Source organism: Mustelus asterias, chromosome 28 (assembly GCF_964213995.1).
Source record: "Mustelus asterias chromosome 28, sMusAst1.hap1.1, whole genome shotgun sequence".
In the NCBI taxonomy this organism is placed as follows: Eukaryota; Metazoa; Chordata; class Chondrichthyes; order Carcharhiniformes; family Triakidae; genus Mustelus; species Mustelus asterias.
Window position 1 is genome coordinate 4,057,810 of NC_135828.1, and position 22,507 is coordinate 4,080,316.

Genomic DNA, 22,507 nt, shown 5'->3' on the forward strand with positions numbered 1-22,507 from the left:
AAAACAAAACCGATCTACCATGTGCAATCTGACAGACATGATGGCAGTACTTTCTCACTGACCATAAGTCCATTCTGACAAGACCTTCCTTACAGGCTTACAGGCAATCCCTCCTCCTTGAGACAAATCCGGACCTGCAAAAGTTTATGACAGGCATTTGGGTAAATCAGGTGTGAATAGGTGAGGCCAGTTTGGATGTTGTAACTCCACAGATTTTGGTTCATAGTCTACTTTGATTCCAATGAACTTAAACAACAAGCGCCTCATTAAATGATATAGTCTTTAAAAAGTAGACTTCGCCCCGGTCCTTCGTGCCTTTATTGTGAGCGTGTGCAGCATGAGTGTGGACCTACTGGCTCTCATAGGGAGATCTGCTAAAACCTCGTTTGTCTGAATTTTGCAAACTGACAATGTCAAATGTATCTTAAAACAGGCAGCTTCCTAAAATCACTCCCTGTAATGATGCGGCAGGTAAATAGATATCCGTCAAACGTTTCATAATCCGGGAAAAAAATGTAGATGGTGCAATCCAGAAAAGTGACCCTTTTTCCCCTCCCTGCTGTGAATTTGTTAATTGTCAGCCTTTAATGGATTGATGTTATATTCAGGGATCCAATCCAGTCTCCCGAAACCCTTCTGAATGAATCAGAGGGGTTGGGACTTATTGTGTACTCGAGTGGGCTGGACCTTTCAGCTCACACACAGTGGTCGCGTCGTTTCGTGGCTGCCGATGATATTGGCATAAAATCAATCCTTCCAGCAAATGGGATCGCATAGCTTGGGTTTCACCGAGACTCTTCGTGCAACTGCAAGGACCTGGCCGCGTGTTTTCGAAGGAACTCTTAATCCTGACAGGTACAGGAGCCGCTAATCTTCGGTAAACTTATCCTATCCTCGGATTTATTCATTTAAAGAGGGATTTGTTGAAAGCGATTGCTGGTATCGACTTATCCCCATTGATAAATGTTTGAGCGCCTGTGCTTTTTTTTTTATCTGAGTTGCCGCTTGCCTTATTGGCGTCCGAGATGTCATATCTGGTATATGTGTCTCCTCAGTGACCAAAGTTCATGTATGTGTGGAATATGTATATCATCGAATGGGTTGCTGCTTTAAACAGGAAATCCCCCGAATTATTCTGCATTACATGCGTTCTAGATTGTTCTTGAGAGCTTTGTGCGCTGTTAAAGCCTGATTGAATTCAGTGTGATTGCTGAGGTTGTTTCCGAACTTTGCTGAAAGTCTGGTGGTCCAAGAGCGGGAGATTGCCTGTGTTTTGCTTTCTTTACAGCCAGAATTCCCCCTTATGCCCAGAGCTCGGTATCGAAGGCGTGTTAACAGCAGGATATTTTGGGAATGATTAACGAGCCACGGTTTATAGCCCTGTCTCCATTTAGGCTGAAAGCGAATTACATTTCTCTTAGCGAACGTGTTTTTAAAAAAGACAATATTTCGAACTGATTGCCTTACTTTCGCTGAATGCTAAATTCTGAGCGTTTATCATGAAATACTGACATCGATCAGTATCCCCTTTCAAGTCAATAACTTTGAGGGGGGAAAAATTATGCTGATAGCAGGAAGGAAACGATTTTACGAGCTCCGTGCAATGATTCGACCGCATAACCAGAAACTGGCTTGAAACGGGAACTGTCACTTTCAACTATTCAGCTAATGCTTTCAGCGAAAGGCTAAGGGGAACTTGTCAGCTGTTGTGTCTGAATGAAATATAACGTGTCAGGAAAGATCCCAGTCCCAATAACGTTTGGCGATTAATGTGAGGTGAGAGCAAAGTCTTGAGAAACGCATGATGTAAAAAAAAAGTGTTGCGAGTTCGATAAGATTGCCTTACATTTGTAATCGCCAAAGATTTATTTGAAGGCACAAGCTTGCTTTTTCTCTCTCTCTTCCCCTGGGCAAGAATATAACAGAATTGTTTGTACAGAAGTAACATTCTCTCCAAATTATGTCACCGGTTTGTTTGGCGGGCAGCTGCGAATTCAACAATGTACATTCTTCCACCCAGCACACAGCAAGAACCATCAGAGCCACAATTTGACAAGGATTTGAATGAACTATGTTGCTTTTCTGACATTGCGGGGTGAAATCTCTCTTTTTAAAAAAAATCAGCTTAGGAGAAACATGAAAAAAGACCCGAGCCTAATTTTCAATTGTTATCAAAATGTAAAGAGATCTGGAAAACAGAGCGCGTTTAAATAGCTTTTGTTTCAATCTTACAGAAGTGTTTTTTTTTTCTGGGGATAATTAATGGAGTTTATGCGCTGTTAGTGAGTATTCCGGGCTTAATTCAGCACACCCTGAGCGGAGGGGAGATACATTTAAAATGTGTTCGGTTTGTGCCGCTAATTTTCAGATCCAATCCAGGTAGGCCCAAAAGAGAACTTCCTGAGACAATGTGGATGTGCACATATTCATTCTGCCCCCCTTTGTATGGCTGCTCTGTGAACAAAAGGAATCTTTCACAATTGTGCCGAGTGGGCTCGGGTGGAAAATTGATGGTTAGCAGGTGCGTCCTAGCCACGGGAGACTCTGTATAAGACCCGCAAACTTTCGGGACGTTTGCTAAAAGAGACATGAACCAACTTGGAGAAAGTTAACTGGAGACAACGCCGGGCATTTTGGAGTTCAGTAAAAAGGGAGGAAAAAAACACTTCCATCGATCCTAAATTTTAAACTAACAGTAGAATGACCACGCGTGCACAGTAATTGTGAGTTTTACAAGAACATTTCCAGTTAACATCGAGGCTCCTTTCACAGGCAATGACTGGTAAGTATCTTGGCGCAATTCGCCTGCTCTGCATGCAAACGCTATTAGATCCGAAACGGATTGAGGCGAGTTTTGAGCTATGATTACTGCTTCCAGATTTAATAGTGAAATCCGTGGCGAGGGTCACTTTATTTTCTCGGAAGGCGCTATTCAGAATTGCATCCCCAAAGTAAATATCTGTACAAACGGGCCTGACTGAACATAAAACCCCAAATTATAACAAATAGCCAATAGACCGAGGATCCTAAAGGATAAATGCACCGTTCGTGTTCATTAGAAAGATTTTGAACATGTGAAAACAGAATGTGCTGGAAATATTCCGCAGTTCATTTTGGTCTCGAAAGGTTAACTCTGTTTCTCTCTCCACAGATGCTGCCAGACCTGCTGAGTTTATCCAGCATTTTCTGATTTTTTAAAAATTCCAGATTCTCAGTATTTTGCTTTTATCATAAAAGTGTGAAACGTATTTTCACAATACCCACCCCCCTTATTTTAAGTATAAATAAATACTGTTAAGTGCGCTTGTTAAAGCAGGTCTTTGAACTGCGGCGTGTCACAAGAGTCTGTAAACGGAAATTAAAGTATTTTGAGTAAAATGAGTCAAACCATTGAAACTGGCGAGATATTTAACAATTCTGCGTCAAGTAAAATATACATATTTAAATAGAGATAATCGGGGCTTGCAAATTAAACTGAATGACCTCCTGTGTTCTCGATTCTGTAAATCCCACCAAAATGACACTGAACGCGAAGAAACAATACAACGGGTTTTTGCCAATTTCTGATATTGATTTTAATTATGAAATGCACAAAGTTGCGTACATTCCATTTTCAAAAGCCTCATATTGGTATCATTATAACAGGATCCGTTCTGAGGCTGGGTAGCTCGCATAGCAACAGTGGGGATAATTCGATTGACTGATATTACTCCGAACGCCAGAGGACAAAGACTTGTTATTTGCGTACATGTTGTGACTGGCTGTACAATGTGACCCCAAAATACCCGTCCCTGGCCAGTCAACCCTCTCTGGGCCGCTGCATTAGTTTTTAAAAAGTGTCAATGTCGAATGGGATATACACAGGGACAGGGCGAACGATAGATTGGGAAGGTCTCACAAGCACACATCTCCTTATGTAGCGTTGATACCATGAACCGATTAACCAGTTAAATAATTCTGACAATCGACATTCTTCCACTGAGAACGACACACATACAAAAATATCTGCTTGTTGCTGCACCCTGAAATGTTCCCCACTATTATTGTCTCAAGTCCATTGGCGCAAGGGTTGTGTATTTTTCTTTCGCAATGCATTGAATTAACTCTGCAACGGGCTAGAAACACGAATAAGCTCCGTCTCGGCTCAATACTGAATATTAATGCGTTCAAACAGATTGGATAATAATGTGACTTGGAATTAAATGAAGCTGTAGCTGATCTGCATGACCCCCCTACCCCGAGACAGGCAGGCAGCTCTGCAGAAAAGAAGCGCGCCTGACAGGCGCAATCAGATGCAAATGGACGCAGAAGAGCTGAAATTATCATCTACAAACATTCCGCCGAAATTCCATCTGCTCCCTCTCCCTCTATATCTATATGTATATATAGGGACAGCCCGGGAGCCGCCGCATCTTAATAAGTTATGGGACGGCAAATTGACACACATCTTAATCAAATCTTAATCCAAGAAATTAATTCACGGCGCGTTTATCATTCAACCCCCCCCCCCCCCCCCCCGCCCTCTCCCTCACCTCCTCCTCCGTGAAAGGTGTTATCAGACTGTATAAAACCATAGCTATGCCTCTGGTCACAGATGGAGGTATCTGACCCCGTGGAATGGCAGATAAACTATTTGACGTGTGTTTTGTTTTTAGCAAAGTGATATTTTTTAACATCTACTAAAGCTGGGTTATGGACAACACATGTTCAAGTCATTGTCTTGCCCGAAGCCAAGGCGGTTTGTGACCCTAACAAATATGGTGGCCAGCAATTTCAGTGCAAATGGTCTTTACATTGCATTTATTTTAAAGTGACATTAAAGTCTTGACACCAGGTGTAAAAGGCACCGTTACATTGATTTTCAACTCGCACACAAGCTCGCTTAATAAATCGCAAACGCCTTAACAAGAGGGGGGAAAATTTGAATAATTTTAACCCATAGAAGAATATCCTTGCCACTAAAGATAGGTGCGGGGCAGCAAAACGTGTGTGTTTCCCTGGGTTACAAAAGTGACAGTACATCAGAACGACTTCAATGTTCTGGGGTGCCCTGACGAAGTGACAGGCGCTATCTAAACGAATATATTTCTACACTGTTCAATGGACCGCAACTTAGAACAAGACAGCGTTTCCACCCTAAGTTAGGTCCAGTCATTAATGTAAAACGCTCGTTTTGGAATAGATTTTCCTCGAAGGTAGCCGATTAAATTGTCGGGGGAGGGTCGCAGACTGCAGTGTAAAAAACTAAACTGAACGTTCAATTATTGGAATGTGGATAAGAAAAGCTGCCATATATACATCATCTCAAGTCTTAAGGTGTGCGGGTTAGGTGGATTGGCCATGCTAAATTGCCTCTGAGTGTTAGGGGGACTAGCTAGGGTAAATGCATGGGGTTATGGGGATAGGGACTGGGTGGGATTGTGGTCGGTGCAGACTCGATGGGCCGAATGGCCTCCCTGCACCGCAGAATTCTATGATTCTAAGTCTTAAGACAGACTGGGGATTGATTGGCGGACGTTACCGTCTTTTAAAAAAACCTATCTTTATGTTCCATTTTATGACATCTCTGAGCAACATCATACATCAAATGATTATACAGAATGCAGTGATTATCGTTTAGGTAAATTATTATCGGCACGTGCTCTTGGGAACCAGTCTCACCTTGACAAAAGAAACAAGGTTTTCTGTTTTTTGACAGTGGTTATGTAGCTCCGATTTCTCAAATTTAATTCGGCATTTAATTGCAAACCTAACACTAGGTGCATTATTTGAAATAGATGCCATCACTACAGTAAACAAAAGCTGGGGATTTGCTCGGGTTTTAGTTCAGTTGTTTGATTGTCAAGAGTACAGCACATGACGCAAAGACACCCGCATTGGAACTAACCCTGGTTAACAAAATGGATACTAGCGAGTTGACACTTGGGACAGAAAGATAGGTTATAATATCAGCTTTATGGAACGAGAGATTCCAGTAAAAGCGTTATAATATGTATTTTATCATGTCTGATTTTTTAAAATTAAAGTTAGTTGAAATTGGCCAGGTTTGATGGCCGTTTCCTTAATTTGCGTTATCCAGCTGAAGTTATCTTCTCAAACAAAAACAAAAAATGCTGGAAAATCTCAGCAGGTCTAACAGCCTCTTTAGGGGAAAGAAAAGAGCCAACGTTTCGAGTTTAGATGACCCTTCGTCAGAACGGAGTTATATCCTGTCTACCAATTCTGCACGAAGAATGACCGGAATTTAACGAACAATAATAAAGCAATGACATTTAGTTAATTTCCAATCGAAATAGCCTCATAACCTCAAAACAAAAATCTAAATTAATGTCCCAAGATGTGTAGGTTAGAGGAGGATTAGCCATGTGTGTGTGAGGTGGGGGGGGGGGGGGGGGACAGAAAAGGCTGGAAAATCTCAGCGGGTCTGACAGCATCTGTGGGGAGAGAATAGCGCCAATGTTTCGAATCTAGATGAGCCTTGGTCAGATTTCACAGCTCTGATTTCACAGCTCTGACGAAAGGTCATCCAGACTCGAAACGTTGGCTCTATTCTCTCTCCACAGATGCTGTCAGACCTGCTGAGATTTTCCAGCATTTTCTCTTTTTGGTTCAGATTCCAGCATCCGCGGTGTTTTGCCTTTATGTAAATGTGTGTGGGTTGCGGGGAGAGGGCCTGGGTGGGATGCTCTTCCCGAGAGTTGGGGCAGACTCGATGGGCCGGACGGCCTCCTTCTGCACTGTAGGGATTCTATAATTCTATGAACTATTCTGACAATCCCCTTCTCGAGATGCAGGTGTAAACTCTGACCAGATCTAGAACAGAGCTTCATAACCTATGCTGGTGACTAGAAGTGAATTACAGTTTTAGAAACGGATTCCTTCACATGTGAAGACGGTCGCATTAGGGAATAATCATAGAGTCATTGAGGTTTACAACATGGAAACAGGCTCTTCGGCCCAACTTGTCCATGCCGCCCTTTTTTTTAAACCCCTAAACTAATCTCAATGGCCCGCATTTGGTCCATATCCCTCCATACCCATCTTCCCCATGTAACTGTCTAAATGCTTTTTAAAAGACAAAATTGTACCCGTCTCTACTACTATCTCTGGCAGCTTGTTCCAGACACTCACCACCCTCTGCGTGAAAAAAATTGCCCCTCTGGACACTTGTATCTCTCCCCTCTTATATTAAACCTGTGCCCTCTAGTTTTAGACACCCCTACCTTTGGGGTGTCTAAATCACATTCTGGGGACCGGCAAAAAAACCCTGCAAAGCACATTGCTGGAGGAGGAATCTCTCTTTACATTGCTGGTGTGAATTGACCTGTTGTTGTTTTTCGCAGGACAGGCTCATCGGATGGAATACAACCTGCCGGGCGGGGTTCTGACCGACTCGGACGCTCCTGATCACAGCCCTATGACCCTTTCAGATTCCGGGACCCCGCAACGAGAAGCGATCTGCAAAACACTCCAGGAAAGCAGCGGTGAGTTGATAACATTGCTGACTACAGCTCATCAGAGGCAGGGGCTGAGATGGCAAAATAAATAAAGGGTATTAAAGAGGCGGAAACCTGACAGGTACCCCATTTCCCATCAACGGAGGGGCAAATAATAATACAAAAACAGGAAGGATGACAATAAATTGGCCGAAGAATTCAAAAGCTTAAATGATTGAAATGTCCCACTGTTAAACCGCGCGACCTCTCCTGTCTGCCCAGGTTCGTGAAGGGCCCCAAGGAAACATAAAACTGGGGGTTCCTGCTCCCAGTCAACAATGTCAATCGTAAAGAAAGAAAGGTTTGCATTTATATAGTGCCTTTCGCCACCACTGGATGGCCCTTTCCAGCCAATCGAGTGTTTTGGAAACCGGAGAGGCGGCAGCCAATTCGCGCACAGAAAACTCCTACACACACATAGCAGTGTGATCATGGCCAGCTTGTCTCCAGATTTTTACCCACCAGCCCCTTGCAAAGTCAAAACACAAAGGTTGTCCATAAATGTTGCAAGTGTGAGCATTCGCTCCAATGAAGAAGCATTGTGGGCGGCACGGTTAGCACTGCTGCCTCACAGCGCCAGGCAACTGAGTTCGATTCCCGGCTTGGGTCACTGTCTGTGTGGAGTTTGCAGGTGCTTCCCGTGTCTGCGTGGGTTTTCTCTCGGTGCTCCGGTTTCCTCCCACAGTCCAAAGGTGTGCTGGTTAGGTGTATTGGCCATGCTAAATTCTCCCTTAGTGTACCGAACAGGCGCCAGAGTGTGGGGACTAGGGGATTTTCACAGTAACTTCATTGTACTGTTAATGTAAGCCCACTTGTGACACAAATAAACAAACTTTAAAAACTTAAACATCAAAGCAGGCTGGACTGACTTGGGGGGGGGCGGGGTAGCCTGTTGGCTTATTTGATTTGATTTATTATTCTCACGTGTATTGGGGTACAGTGAAAAGTATTTTTTCTTGCGCATAGACTACATAGGGGAAAGAAGGAAAGGAGAGGGTGCAAAATGTAGTGTTACAATCATAGGTAGGGTGTAGAGAAAGATCAGCTTAATATATAGGTCCATTCAAAAGTCTGACAGCCGCAGGGAAGAAGCTGTTCTTGAGTCGGTTGGTACTGACCTCAGACTTTTGTATCTTTTTCCTGACGGAAGGTGGAAGAGAGAATGTCCGGGGCGCGTGGGGTCCTTAATTATGCTGGCTGCTTTTCCGAGGCAGCGGGAAGTGTAGACGGCAGAATGGCCAAGTCGTCATGTTAACGTGACTCTGTGACATGGTAGGGTATCTGGAATAACTGGCTGGGTCAGCTTCAACCCGCGATCAGATTTGCAATTCTAGAGAAAGAAGAGGGGTACCTTCACTGAAACAGTCCCGTTTGGCGTGAGATTGTGAGATCTGGTGAAGCCAATTATCCCCTGTCGCTCTGTGGTAGTAGTTTGGTTTAAAGCGACGCCAATGTCCCACTTGTTCCCTGTCGTGTATGCATTGTGTGTGTATGTGTGTGTGTGTGTTGGGGGGGGGGGGGGGGATACTTGTTCTATTGCAATTGGGGAGGGTTAAATGGGCAACCCGTTCACCTTTTCTCTGGCGGAGTTGTTGGGGAGTGACTAAAGGTTGCGGAAAGTTTAAAACGTGTGTGTTTGTCGAAATGTCAAAGGCAGTTGATACAATGTTAGATATTCTTGTTGTCATTACCATCACTGGTACCACTAAGGGGATGCTAAACATCCCTATTGTAGCATACGAGATACACTGGAATCTGACCCGGTCGTCTTCAACCCTGCAAAGAAAATAAATATCATCCACCGAGGAATTGATTTGGAATAAAGACATCATATGTAAAGTGGAATGAACCTCGGTGTGAGTGAGAGGAATTTCCCATAAGAATTCCCAGGACCCACCAGATTAATTGTGGCTCAATAGTGCGTTACACATTGTTCCAAGTCTGTCTCACGGATCTCTCTGGGACAGTTCCAGTTGCATGTCCTACACAGCTAACCGGATTCTGCTCACACGCGGATAGTGGAGTTAAAATAATATTTTCGTTCTGAAGAGTGTTCACGCAGGCAATTCAAATCAGGTATTGTTCCGGACCAGGGGGCTGAATGACTGGACCTGGATGGTGGAGATTTCATGTAAATGTATGACAACGCTCATTAAAACGGAGAGCAACGTCCAAGTGTAAATGTTTCCCGGAAAAACACTTTATACGCCGTTATTTGCATCCGAGTTGGAAACATTATGACATAATTCCACCCTCTGACAAACACACATCTGTTCAAGACGGCATCAAGTCATTGTTCAGGTTTCTCCTCTCCTCCCCTCTAGTTGGTAACCTTAACAGCAACGGAAATGGAAAAATACGTTCAGACCTGCTCCGAAATTAAGACAAAAAAAATTCCTTTTTGAAAATTCGGCTACAAAATATCCCACTCCAGCCAAACCCCTTCAAAACTTAGCACCGCATTTCAAACAGTGACGGCCACTCAATAAATGTAACACTTTTTTAAAAAATCCTAAATATTTTAAATTCTCAGTATGTACTCAGCATGCAAGGTCGAAGCAGGCGTCGTTATCCTTGGCAATGGTCTCCCCAGTTAGAATGGGGATTAGTGGAATTCGCCGGCACGATGGGGGCATATATTTCTGTAAAGGCCTGAACAAAACTGGTCATTTCCGGAACGTTTTCCCCCACCCACCCCAGCTAAGAAGAAAGGGGTAGATCTTACAGATCGCGACTTTTCTTTGTAGAAGTGGGATTTTTAATTGAATTGAATCGAGTTGATTAAAAAAGGATTGGCGGAGCGGTGATCTGGCACGCAAAGAGCTCTCTGTTTAAAGACCATCAAAATATTTACTTTCCAAAAGCTAATCTTTCACTGACAGATCAGGCACATCTTTATTCGGTGGAGGTCTGGGCACACTGAAAAAAGCAAGAGATGTTAAGTAAGGGAGAGAGAGGATGGTGCGGTTAAAAATTAGGGATGGACTCTCAGCAAATCTTCAGTTCAAATCGAGTTTCAGAGGGCCGTTGACTTGTGCTGAAATCTGGCTAGCTTTAGGGTGATCGCTTGGCAGGAATTTCAATATTGACCTAATTGCGATATTTACAGATCGATGTAGGGACAGTAGCGAAAGGATACACGCGTTGGACTGTTTGTGTGTTTTGGGAGAATTTGATAAGGGTTTAAAAAAAAATATTTGTAAATCACTTGAGCATTGTTTAATGTTATGATTCAAGGAATATGGCACGAACCCCATATATATCTTGATTCACATAGACTCGTGGCCAAGTCCTGATGGGGTAGACTTATGTCAGTGAATGATTTAACATAAACAATTGTTTACAAGCCACCGACTTACCCGAAGACGTCGCTTTACAGCTCAACTCTTGAGCTCTGGGCAATATGATCTTAAATTGCCTCATTTGGTCTAAATGAAAATCTCAGCCAGCTACATTTATTCCTTAACATTGAAAGTATGTCATCGTAAAGCGAGATGTTCAAAACGAGGGATACGCAAAAGTGCCATGTGTGAAAAAAAACACAAATCAATAAACTAAATGCATGTTTACCTTCATTTGGTTTTAATGAACTGGCGTCGGGAGTCCAATGAGTGCAGGAGAATTCCAGCGGACTTTCATTAAGAGGTTACATGCTCTCAATTTTAAATCTGAGGGCCGCTTCCCAAAATCATCCGGCCAAATCCATCGCCAACGTGGAAAGTGAGAGAGCGAGTGGCGCCCGGCCTCAAATGTTAGGGACTCCCCTTCCAGTAGGATTCGGTTAGACGCTTCTCAGGACGTAATAAAATAAATATTAATCCCCTCACTCTTTTACCATGCGATTGGATTAACGAGATTAAAATGCACGCGCATGCTGTGATTATGAAAATCCAACTCGAATAAAGCAATCCGTCTGCTGGGAGCTGTTTCCAATAACGCTAATTTTGCAAACAGCATCCCAGAGGCCCAAGGAACATCCTGTGTTTTTTTAAACTCTCTGCATATATTCGTAGCAAAAACTTATTGAACGCAGTTTAGGACTACGGCTCTGTCCCATTCTGAAATAAACACCGACTGCACTAGCGTTTAACTGGTCCAAAACGGCTGCAGTGTATCTGCAATAATGTTTATTATCTATAGATTATAAATCCTACCCCAAACGATTGCATTGATAATTCCATCTAATTACTGAATCGTGTGTTTTTATTTTAAACACAGGGCAGGGGAGCGATAACCCTCTCTTTGGGGCAGAATTGAAAGGACACGGCCTGTTGGCAATAACAGCCTGGCCAGATTGTGAATTTTCCAAACAATTGAGGGGCTGGTTTATTTGCTTGATCAGCGCTGCTGCGCACATTTAACCCTCCACGCCACGCTTTTCACTTTGATTGAAAAGCTTTTTAAAAACATTTTCTCGCGGGGCACCTTTGGGAGGCTGGTGTGTGAATACTTTAAATCGAGTTAAAATAACCTTCAGTTAATGAACAAATGCCAGGCGCGTTCCCCAGAGTGGGGTTTACAGTCTGAGAGACTGTAGCAAATATTGGAGAAGTTATTGTGACTGCTCTGGTAAATAGTTGCTACCTGGGGCAAACTGGCATTTAGGAAGATTTCGCAAGCTGTCCCTCCAACATCAAATATTATCACCTATACACCATGAATATTAACGCCTGTTGAAGAGAAAAAAAAAGACTTTGACTAATTTCCGTTGGAAATGTTCAGAAAATTCAACCCGTGGATTAAATATTTTCACCCAAAAATTAAAATATTGAAAAATGAAAATATTTCACCCAGTCGGTTAATTTTAAGAAATAAAAAAAAACTAGGCGATAATTGAAATGCTTGTGATTTCACAGCTGCAGGCACAGATAAACATTCACACACCGGTGTGAGCCGCATCTTGTTCAAAGTTACTGAAATGTTAACAGAGTTGGCGTTCAAATGTCTAAATGCAGGAATTGCTGTCATTCTCACCTGGGGATGTTCACGCGACACCGGGACCACTTTCACACCGTAAATTATTGTTAAGCTAATATCCATTGGGAGTTTTAGCACCTTTGTTTCCCCGCTGATACGGCGTGACCGTAAACTCCATCTGCCTGACCAGCCTTAAGTTTTAATTCAGAGTGGGGGGGGGGGGGGGGTTGGTATGCACAACGGATGGGCGGCGAGAACAGTCCCTGGCCAAACGTGGCCAGTTAATCCGTGACTGTTGACATTCCCCACAAAAGCTGGAGATTTTTTTGTTCCACGTTCCGTTTTCTCCATCTTCGAGTGACCTTTAATCTGCAGAGCGAACTCAGCAGAGAACAAGAGGTTCCTGGCTGCCTTTGATGGGCATTCGTGGAGGGGGGAGAGCGTGTTCCCCCCCCCTCCGCCCCCCCCCCCCCCCCATGTTCACTTGACATGTTATTGAACTCTTGTCTGCATTATTGCTTATCGATTTTAAATAACAAACCGGGTGGTTGACTGTAAGATTCAGAACTATGCAAAAAAAACCCCAAAACGACTCCCTTTGCTACCACGACTCACGCACCTTGAATGCCTTTAAACTGCGTTGAATGAGTGATGCAGAGAAATAGACTCAAGATTGGAGGGCAAGGGTGGGGGAGAGAAAGAGAGAGAAACCTCAAATTTCTGCAAGAAACTCCCCCAGGTCGCTTTACAAAAAAAAAGTTCAGATTTCATACATTTGACTCTCGGCCCTTGGACCACAATAGCTCCCTTCCTGAGCCCCAGAGAGACCCAAATTTATGAATTTAGTGGGGGGGTTTATACACATTGTGCCCGTCCGTTCACCTCAAGCTGCCACTTGCAGCCCTGAGTTTCAGGCGGATTTGGAGAATTAGTAGGGGACGAGTCAAAGAAATATGATCAAAGCTTATAATTGTAAAGCATCCCGTCCCATGATGCTGCACATTGGAATAGAGGTGTGTGTAATAAAGAGATACAGTACAGTACTTTCTTCAAATAATTCAAATATAAATGCACCAGGTGTAGGTTGAGCAGAAAATCTAAACGGAGAAGGGCAGTTTTGTAAGACACATATGCCTCTGAAATGTTACCTTACAAATGCTACTTGGAATTTAATAAGGGCTGGGCCTATTTCGTTTCGTCCCCCCTTTCCGCAGTTAATCCCTCCCAGAATTTTTAAAAACCCTCATTGGGTGCACTGCTTAGTTCCAAATTCTCTGCCCTTTTGTCTGACGTGGATGCCTTTTTCCTCTCTCTGAGGGATGAGCGTCCTGCCAGCCTCTCTCTCTCTGTCAGTTTACAGCTTTGTATCACCGGCGGGTCCGACTTGACGCTGTTGGCCTCACGAGCAAGGAGGGGGTCCCAAGGTTCATCTCTTGCTCATTTATAACTGCCCCCAATGCTAATCCTTTAACAAACAAGAGTTAAAGAGGAGGCGGCGACCAGGGGGTCCTCATACCTGGCCTTGTCAGCCTGACTGAGCCAGGGATTTACTTGCAGCTAAATTGATGCCCTCTGTGAGGTCCCGGGATTGTGAGAGGCTTACAGACTTGGGAAGTGAGAGAGAACCAAGGCGCGTAGGCAAATTGAACGTCCGCCTTGTTTTGCTAAGAGATCAGACCAGATTGGAGGCTGATTTGCCTGGTGTTTGTGTTTGAAATGTCATCCGATGTCCAAACCTTCCGACTCCCGAAAGGACAATACGCCGACCAACTGAGAGATCTGCTCGAGCCCCCGAACACCCAGTGTACAGGTAGGGGAGAACTGGAAAATCAATGGATTCGATCCGCCCAGGAGAACCGGCTTGTTTATAAAGCCAGGGTGTATTTAGCTCTCAGCATTTCTGTGTGATTAATTAGTATGAGGGTACTGGGGGATGGGGGGGGGGGGGGGGGAGGTCTAAAGGTGAAAGGTAATCAGCCTCGTTTATTATCGCTAATCCCCCTTAATTCGGGCATTCCAAATGGGGACATTGCGACGTTAAAAACCCATCTTTTCAAATCACACATCTAGCATTAAGGAAAAGGTTAATGCGAAGATCAGACCCGCACTAATGGAATAGCTCCAATCTGCTCCTCTCTCGGAATGGACCTACCTTATATTAAGTTGATCTTTCTCGACAGCCTACATTCTGCACCCTCTCCTTTCCTTCCCTATGTACAATATGTTTTGTCCGTATAGTGCGCAAGAAACAATACTTTTCACTCTACCCCAATAGATATGACAATAATAAATCAAATCAAAGTCCTTTCGGCCCATCTATTAAAATTCCCTTTGACTAACCCTGCATTTTTAATCTCCCCGACCTTTTTTTTCTAAATCAATTTTCGCTTCTCTCAAAATTTCAGAAACATAGTGCCACGAATAGCGCTTTGTAATTCCCATCAAACGGGAGGGGGAAACACAAACGGAGGTGATTGTGTCTTTAATAACTGGATAAGTTGGTTGGTGGCGGAACTTTTACTGCTATCCGCTAGACAACTCCAGATATTGATTAAGCTAATGTTTTCCTCTGATCGCCTTTATCAACCTAAAACCAGCCGGATTTGAGCAAACGTTTGCAATTTGCCTGTTTATAAAGGCCAGTGTTGAGGATGAGGAGTGCGATTAATTGAGAGAATACTATTCACTCCCGCAGACAATGAGAAATCCCAGCAAAACCAAACGGATGATTCGGATTCAAAGGACCCATCTATCAAGAAAAAACAGAGACGCCAAAGGACACACTTCACAAGCCAACAACTACAGGAACTGGAGGCAACTTTCCAAAGGAACAGATATCCTGACATGTCAACCCGGGAGGAGATCGCGGTCTGGACAAATTTAACCGAGGCGCGAGTCAGGGTAAGGCTGCCTTGAGTTTTGGACTCGGAATTTGGGTTATTAATAGGTCCCATTCCAAGTGTTGCAACTGTCTAAAAGGTCAAGTTATCCCATTAAAGGGTGGGGAAAAAAATCCAGAGTGTGTGAAGGATAAAGGGTAAATCAACCCAGGTCTCCAATTCACACCTGATCCCGAATAGCACAAAGAACTAAATAATCTCCCATTCTTGTGCTAATGGTAAATATGCAGTAAGTTGTTCTGAATTTCAGAATTCTCATCAAAGCACACTAACTAAATTCCTCCCCTAATTATTCCGTTTTATTAACCTGGACTCAGAGCACAGTGGTTTTGACAGCCTCATTCCCCTCTAACGACATTCCATGTCATGTTGCTTTTTTGATTTAGAACCTTTGGGTAATTAAAATCATTGATGGATAATATTACGCGCCGGCAACTTGATCTTTATAATCACTCCATAAATCTAGATCCAAGCATGAAAGCGATTGCCCAGAGGAGGCCAGGATGCTAAAATAATGTCAGCACTGCAGAGCAAGAGCGAACAGCAAGAGAACCTTGTAAAATCTGGAGGAAAATCCTTTTTTTTTCCAGATCATTTAGCAACTAATTCCAAAGCTGTCTCTTGTCGCATCCATTTGGACCGGCTGCATGCGATGAGCGGCGGGCACCTCTTATTAACCTCGCATTATAAACCACAAATGAATCTGTGGGTAGCTTTTAATACAAAAACAGAAAATGCTGGAAAATCTCAGCGGGTCCGACAGCATCTGTGGAGAGAGAATAGAGCCAACGTTTCGAGTCTGGATGATCCTTCGGGATGCTGAGTATTCCAGCATTTTCTGTTTTTGTTTCAGATTCCAGCATCTGCAGTATTTTGCCTTTATCTTGGAAGGTTTTAATATCTTGTTGTATTCGTTCAGGTAATTAAGGTCAATATAAAAATTGGACTTTAGAAATATCCAACAACCATTCGGACCTGTTTTCTCTCTTGTAGCAAGGTGCATGTATACAATAGATATGTATATTATATATATATATATGTACCACCTTGAAGTTACGGGGTCAGGAATGAGTTGAGATGAACCATTCTAGTATCATATTATTGGAGTTTCAGAGGAAATTCGAGTGGAATTTGGACGAGAAGATAACTTTCCTGAATGCAGAGTTTTTATAGTCTGGAAGAGCAGATTCAACTTCCAAAGGGAATGGGATAAAGATTTTTAAATGTTTTTTTTTGGGGGGGGGTTGGATATTATCAGGGCTTTGGGGAAAGAGCCGGCGTCTGGAGACTTTGCAAAAGGCCTTATTTCATGATTTGCACATCGTGATTCACTTTTGGATTCAATGTCGCACTGACACTTCTCTTTCCTGTTCATTTGTGACAATATCAGGCCTAATTATTCCCAAAGAATTCTCATTGTGCTAGACCGGGCGAGCCTGGAATAGTTGAGCTTGTGAAAAAATGCACTGGGGGAGAATAGCAATATTTGCATACTGAATTAAATAAAATCTTCTCGTTCTACACGCCTCCAATTAATAAAATCTTTCCTCTCTGCTCTAGGTATGGTTTAAGAATCGCCGGGCGAAGTGGAGGAAAAGGGAGCGTAACCAACAGGCCGAACTGTGTAAAAATGGGTTTGGCACACAGTTTAATGGACTCATGCAACCTTACGATGATATATATTCCGGCTACTCCTACAACAACTGGGCCACCAAGAGTTTGACCAGCAGCCCTCTGTCAGCTAAGAGCTTTCAGTTCTTCAACTCCATGAACGTCAGCCCCTTGTCCACACAGCCCATGTTCTCTCCCCCCAACTCCATCTCTCCTATGACCATGCCGGGCTCCATGGTCCCGTCGGCCGTGACCGGGGTGCCGGGGAGCAGCCTGAATAACCTGAGCAATCTGAACAACCTCAACAGCCCCTCCCTCAACTCGGCAATGACCGCCGGCGCCTGTCCTTACGCCTCTTCCGCCGGCCCTTACTCGTACCGGGACACATGCAACTCAAGCCTCGCCAGTCTCCGGCTCAAGGCCAAACAGCACACCAATTTCGGCTACCCGGGAGTTCAGAACCAAGTGTCCAACCTAAGTCCGTGTCAATATGCCGTGGACAGACCTGTATGAGCCTGATGATCATTTTTAAAATTCAGATTCGATTTCACCCTAAATATATGACCCATCGACCAGCCGCCTTCCTCCACAGCGCTGGCTAAAAATGATACCTGTTCAGTTGAAAGGACAGACTTCCATTTCACGTGGACGGGGTTGTAGAATGCTTTCAGAAAGAGTGTTATACTCCTTACTATTGCAAATAAGTATTTGTTAATCAAGTTGATATACAATTCAAATATGCATGACCATTACAATCTGGGTTGTAATGTGGAATCTGCTGTATATAATGAACTTTTCTTTGTTTTTTTTCTTTTGTATGTGAAATAATTATCTATAAAGTAGTGTTTCTAAAAGTTAAAAGCATGTCCTCTAACAGCATACCTGTGATCACCCGACTTGCGCCTTGGTTAGTAGGTTAGGAATGTAAGGACTGAGCTGGTGTGGACTATTCACTGTTGTATAACCCGACACAGTCTCCCTCATGTAAACCCCCCCCATGTGCGCTCCACCAAACTGTCTCGTTTTTTTCCTTTAAGGAAATAGACCTTTTATTATTTTTGTTTGTTTGTTCATTCCGCGTTAACAGCCGGCGTTTGCCACAAGTCCCGTCCCATCAGGTACATCCCCACTTGTGACCTTAGATTTCCTGCAGATGAATATACTCATTTTCTGTGAGGTTTTTTCTTTCATTAATTTGTCGAGTTCTTAATATTTGTAACGGTTTGGCTCCTGGCTTGACGCTGACAGCTATTGGCATTTCCCATTCTAGTCTATTGTGCGCAACATTCTCCAAAAAGGCCAAAGTTTACAGACAAGACAGCTTGATTTGCGCTCTGGCTGACGCTTAATAAACAGATTCTACAATGTATGTGTACGCTATCTTATTCTCGACAGCCCTTGTCGCGCCCAGAGAGTGGGGATCCGGCTTTTTAATGTCCCAATGAGTACTTGCTAATCAATCCATTCACATTAAGGTGATAAACGATACCATTCCCATCTCCCCTCCCCGTGCTGACTCCCAGCGACACGGTGAAGGATGGCGAAAAAATTTGAGGCGCGTAATAAAGAGAGGCCTTTCGGTCCATCTTGCCCATTCTTGATGTAACGGCCGCATTTCCCACGGGGACTTCCCCAGTAAATTAATTGCAGTGTTAATGTAAGCCTACTTGTGACACTAATAAATAAACTTAAACTTTAAACTTTATCTGGAAAGGGCTATCAGGGGGGGATATTGGTCCCAGAATGAGAAAATTCAACCCCGACACAAAACCCTTACACCTAAATTTCACCCCGGCGGACAACCATTTACAAAAACTTGTTGAGATCCTTTCTATAATTATTTTGGGTTTTGCAAGCTACAGAAGGATTGACCAATATTGAGGGTTTATTTCCCTGAAACTCACTGAAGTCAAAGGACCGCCAAATATTACTTCACAGCTAACTATTTCCGACAAATTTACGCCAGTATGTGTCAATTTCAAACTGCAAGATCAGTGGGGCGCGGTTGTACTGATGTCTGCTTGTACAGTAGCCAGTTAAACAGGGTCACTGGGGCTTAAATTAAGGATGGGATTAAAGATTAGGTGTTAGCATGGTACAATATATAGGGCATTCCCAGGTGTGAAATGATATAATAACAAGTACCTTTAGCACTTTGGAGTATCATTGAGACGGGCTCCATTCATAAACAGAAAAATAAAACTGAAAAAAAGACTAAAGACTGAACCTGGCTTTGCAAACTTGAAAATAAATTCGTGTTGAATTTGTCGGAAGCCATTTTCTGAACTGTAATTGCTAGCCGGATAATTTGGACGTGTGTCTAAAGAATGAAATCCCAATCTTTGGTTGAATTCATGCATGAAGCGGCATTCTTCTCAACTATTCAATAATTCATAAATATTCCACCATCAGAATCATGATACCAAAGGTAGGGGTGTCTAAAACTAGAGGGCACAGGTTTGTGAGGGGAGAGATATAAAAAGGTCCAGAGGCAATTTTTTTCACACAGAGGGTGGTGAGTGTCTGAAACAAGCTGCCAGAGGCAGTAGTAGAGGCAGGTACAATTTTGTCTTTTAAAAAGCGTTTAGACAGTTACATGGGTAAGATGGGTATAGAGGGATATGGGCCAAATGCGATCAATTGAAACTAGCTTCGGGGTTTAAAAAAAAGGGCGGCATGGACAAGTTGGGCCGAAGGGCCTGTTTCCATGCCGTAAACCTCTATGACTCACATGAGATCAAATATAAATTTCCCCGGATAATCAACACTATTTTTGATGGGGAATGGGTCTGGATCCTGGGAGCACAGTGCAAAAAGAACCGCGCTTCTTCCTCGTATCGAAACTGGGCCGAAGTAGAACAACTTCTCACACACAAACAGAGGAAAACTGGAAGTGAAGGGCTTCACCTCTGGGTGATCAGGAAAACTTCAGGTCAAGGTGAAAAAATCGGATGTTGCGGCAAATAGACACAAATAGACAAATATAGCGCCTTTCCACATCCTCAGAAAAATTCCTAAACATTTTCCCTCCAATATTTCATGACTGGGATGCGTTGAGAGGTTCCCCCACGGAGCTTTCTCTGCAGAGCAGAGTCCCACTGTCAGCAATGAGTAATCGTTTGATCAGTTCTTGGAGCCAGGGACATGAAGACAATCTTCTCTCTCTCTCTGAACAGTGCTTCCAAATCTTTAATGTGCACCCGGCCCACTGAAAGACAAACACTTCCGACAATGCAGAGCACTTCCCGGTGCTGCAATGTGTGTCAGCCTGGTCTGTCTGACACGAGTTGTTCTAAAAGTTGTTTGCAACTTTCCCCCTCTCGCAGTTCATGACCCCATGGGAACCCCTCATTAGATCCCCGCCATATAATTTACTCAGAAACGGGTACTAACATGTTATCCCCTCAGCTAACGTTAACCAATACCGTGTTGTATTAGATTCCTGTTTCTTTCTCCCCCATATCTATGACATTTCAGAATTCCTTGAATCATTTACGCCCGATAACAATGAGAAATTATCTGGGGTTTTGTTAGGTCTCGGCTTTTTGATGACTGGGATAAAAAAAAAGACATTATTTTATCACTGACAAAACCTAATTGAACATGACACCAAAATCCTTATTTACTTAGAGCGCCCAGCCTTAGTGGGTGCTTGGTGTTGTACTGAAAGGTCACAGTACCCTGTTTGTACTGTCAGTCATGATGTGGAGATGCCGGCGTTGGACTGGGGTAAACACAGTAAGAAGTTTAACAACACCAGGTTAAAGTCCAACAGGTTTATTTGGTAGCAAAAGCCACTCTTTTGCTACCAAATAAACCTGTTGGACTTTAACCTGGTGTTGTTAAACTTCGTACTGTCAGTACCAGTATAATACCAACACCATCTCTCAGGAGGCTGGGAGGAGTGGGGTTCAATGATACAGTTGGTGGGTGAATAAGTCCCCCGGCTGCGACTCTCACTGAAGTGCATTGGAAATGTAAAACTAAACTTTAGTTTTAGCCATATACAATCATCTTCAATTAGTTTAAACTCAATTGCAGTTATTCTGCGTTGAATCGCAACATCAGTGGACCAAAATATTTTTTAGCTGTTTTCTTTTGCTGCTGCGGGGACATCATATAATCAGAATCCCTACAGTGCAGAAGGAGGCCATTCAGCCCATCGAATCTGCATCCACCTCAATCCCAGCCAGGCCCAATCCCCATCTCCAGTTTGCTGTGGGTTTGACACTGTTACGCTGGGATTTGGGTTGCACCTTTTGCACCAACACGATTATACAATACAGACACACAGAAGGTGTGGGCAAGCACTAACCAATAACAGCAGCACCTATAGGGAGAGAAGAAACTGAGTTAAACCTTGAGGTCGATGGGTCAGAACCCAAAATGTTAACTCATTGTTTCTCTCTCTTTCTCTACAGATGCTGGGTGTTTCCAGCATTTTCTGTTTTTATTTCAGATTTCCGGCATCCTTTTGCCTCATTATTAAGGATGGAGTTTAGCAATTTCCATTGGGATAACTGATATGGCGATGGAGGCTGAGGAAGCAAGGCATTCTCTTAATATTAGAAAGTGGTTCAACAGACTACAGGAGTTCTGATGAAGATTACAGATCCAAAAGATTAACTTGTCTTTTCACTTAAAAGTTTAAAGTTTATTTACTTATTAGTCATAAGTAAAAAAGGGTCCTTAGGGATGGGATTTACGACCATTTAGAAAGATGCGGATTAATCCGAGATAGTCAGCACGGATTCGTGAAGGGCAAGTCGTGCCTCACAAATTTGATAGAATTTTTTGAGGAGGTAACTAAGTGTGTTGATGAAGGTAGGGCAGTTGATGTCATATACATGGATTTTAGTAAGGCGTTTGATAAGGTCCCCCATGGTCGGCTTATGATGAAAGTGAGGAGGTGTGGGATAGAGGGAAAGTTGGCCGATTGGATAGGTAACTGGCTGTCTGACCGAAGACAGAGGGTGGTGGTCGATGGAAAATTTTCGGATTGGAGGCAGGTTGCTAGCGGTGTGCCGCAGGGATCAGTGCTTGGTCCTCTGCTCTTTGTGATTTTTATTAATGACTTAGAGGAGGGGGCTGAAGGGTGGATCAGTAAATTTGCTGATGACACCAAGATTGGTGGAGTAGTGGATGAGGTGGAGGGCTGTTGTAGGCTGCAAAGAGACATAGATAGGATGCAAAGCTGGGCTGAAAAATGGCAAATGGAGTTTAACCCTGATAAATGTGAGGTGATTCATTTTGGTAGGACAAATTTAAATGTGGATTACAGGGTCAAAGGTAGGGTTCTGAAGACTGTGGAGGAACAGAGAGATCTTGGGGTCCATATCCACAGATCTCTAAAGGTTGCCAGTCAAGTGGATAGAGCTGTGAAGAAGGCCTATAGTGTGTTAGCTTTTATTAACAGGGGGTTGGAGTTTAAGAGCCGTGGGGTTATGCTGCAACTGTACAGGACCTTGGTGAGACCACATTTGGAATATTGTGTGCAGTTCTGGTCACCTCACTATAAGAAGGATGTGGAAGCGCTGGAAAGAGTGCAGAGGAGATTTACCAGGATGCTGCCTGGTTTGGAGG

The 22,507-nt window shown here is 43.4% G+C and overlaps 1 protein-coding gene across 5 annotated transcripts; it reads left to right on the plus strand.

Annotated features, from left to right (window-relative positions):
• The first annotated feature begins 319 nt into the window (after positions 1 to 319).
• pitx3 (paired-like homeodomain 3) lies at positions 320 to 18,292 on the plus strand. Of its 5 annotated transcripts, none has more exons than XM_078199297.1 (4): positions 320 to 855; positions 7,344 to 7,484; positions 15,109 to 15,314; positions 16,874 to 18,292. In XM_078199297.1, exons 2-4 carry the CDS (start codon positions 7,358 to 7,360, stop codon positions 17,435 to 17,437), a joined length of 897 nt encoding a protein of 298 aa, XP_078055423.1. In that variant the 5' UTR covers positions 320 to 855; positions 7,344 to 7,357; the 3' UTR covers positions 17,438 to 18,292. The 5 variants fall into 5 exon arrangements, with proteins under 5 accessions (XP_078055423.1, XP_078055424.1, XP_078055425.1 ...); XM_078199298.1 differs by having other exon boundaries at positions 718 to 877; XM_078199299.1 differs by having other exon boundaries at positions 836 to 877; positions 7,349 to 7,484.
• Positions 18,293 to 22,507: the final 4,215 nt, after the last annotated feature.

What these genes read in the sequence shown, in the direction of transcription:
- pitx3 (XM_078199296.1), top strand. An exon ending in AACACTCCAGGAAAGCAGCG is followed by an intron (nt 7,485 to 15,108) that starts GTGAGTTGATAA and finishes TCACTCCCGCAG; the next exon opens with ACAATGAGAAATCCCAGCAA. An exon ending in TAACCGAGGCGCGAGTCAGG is followed by an intron (nt 15,315 to 16,873) that starts GTAAGGCTGCCT and finishes TCTCTGCTCTAG; the next exon opens with GTATGGTTTAAGAATCGCCG.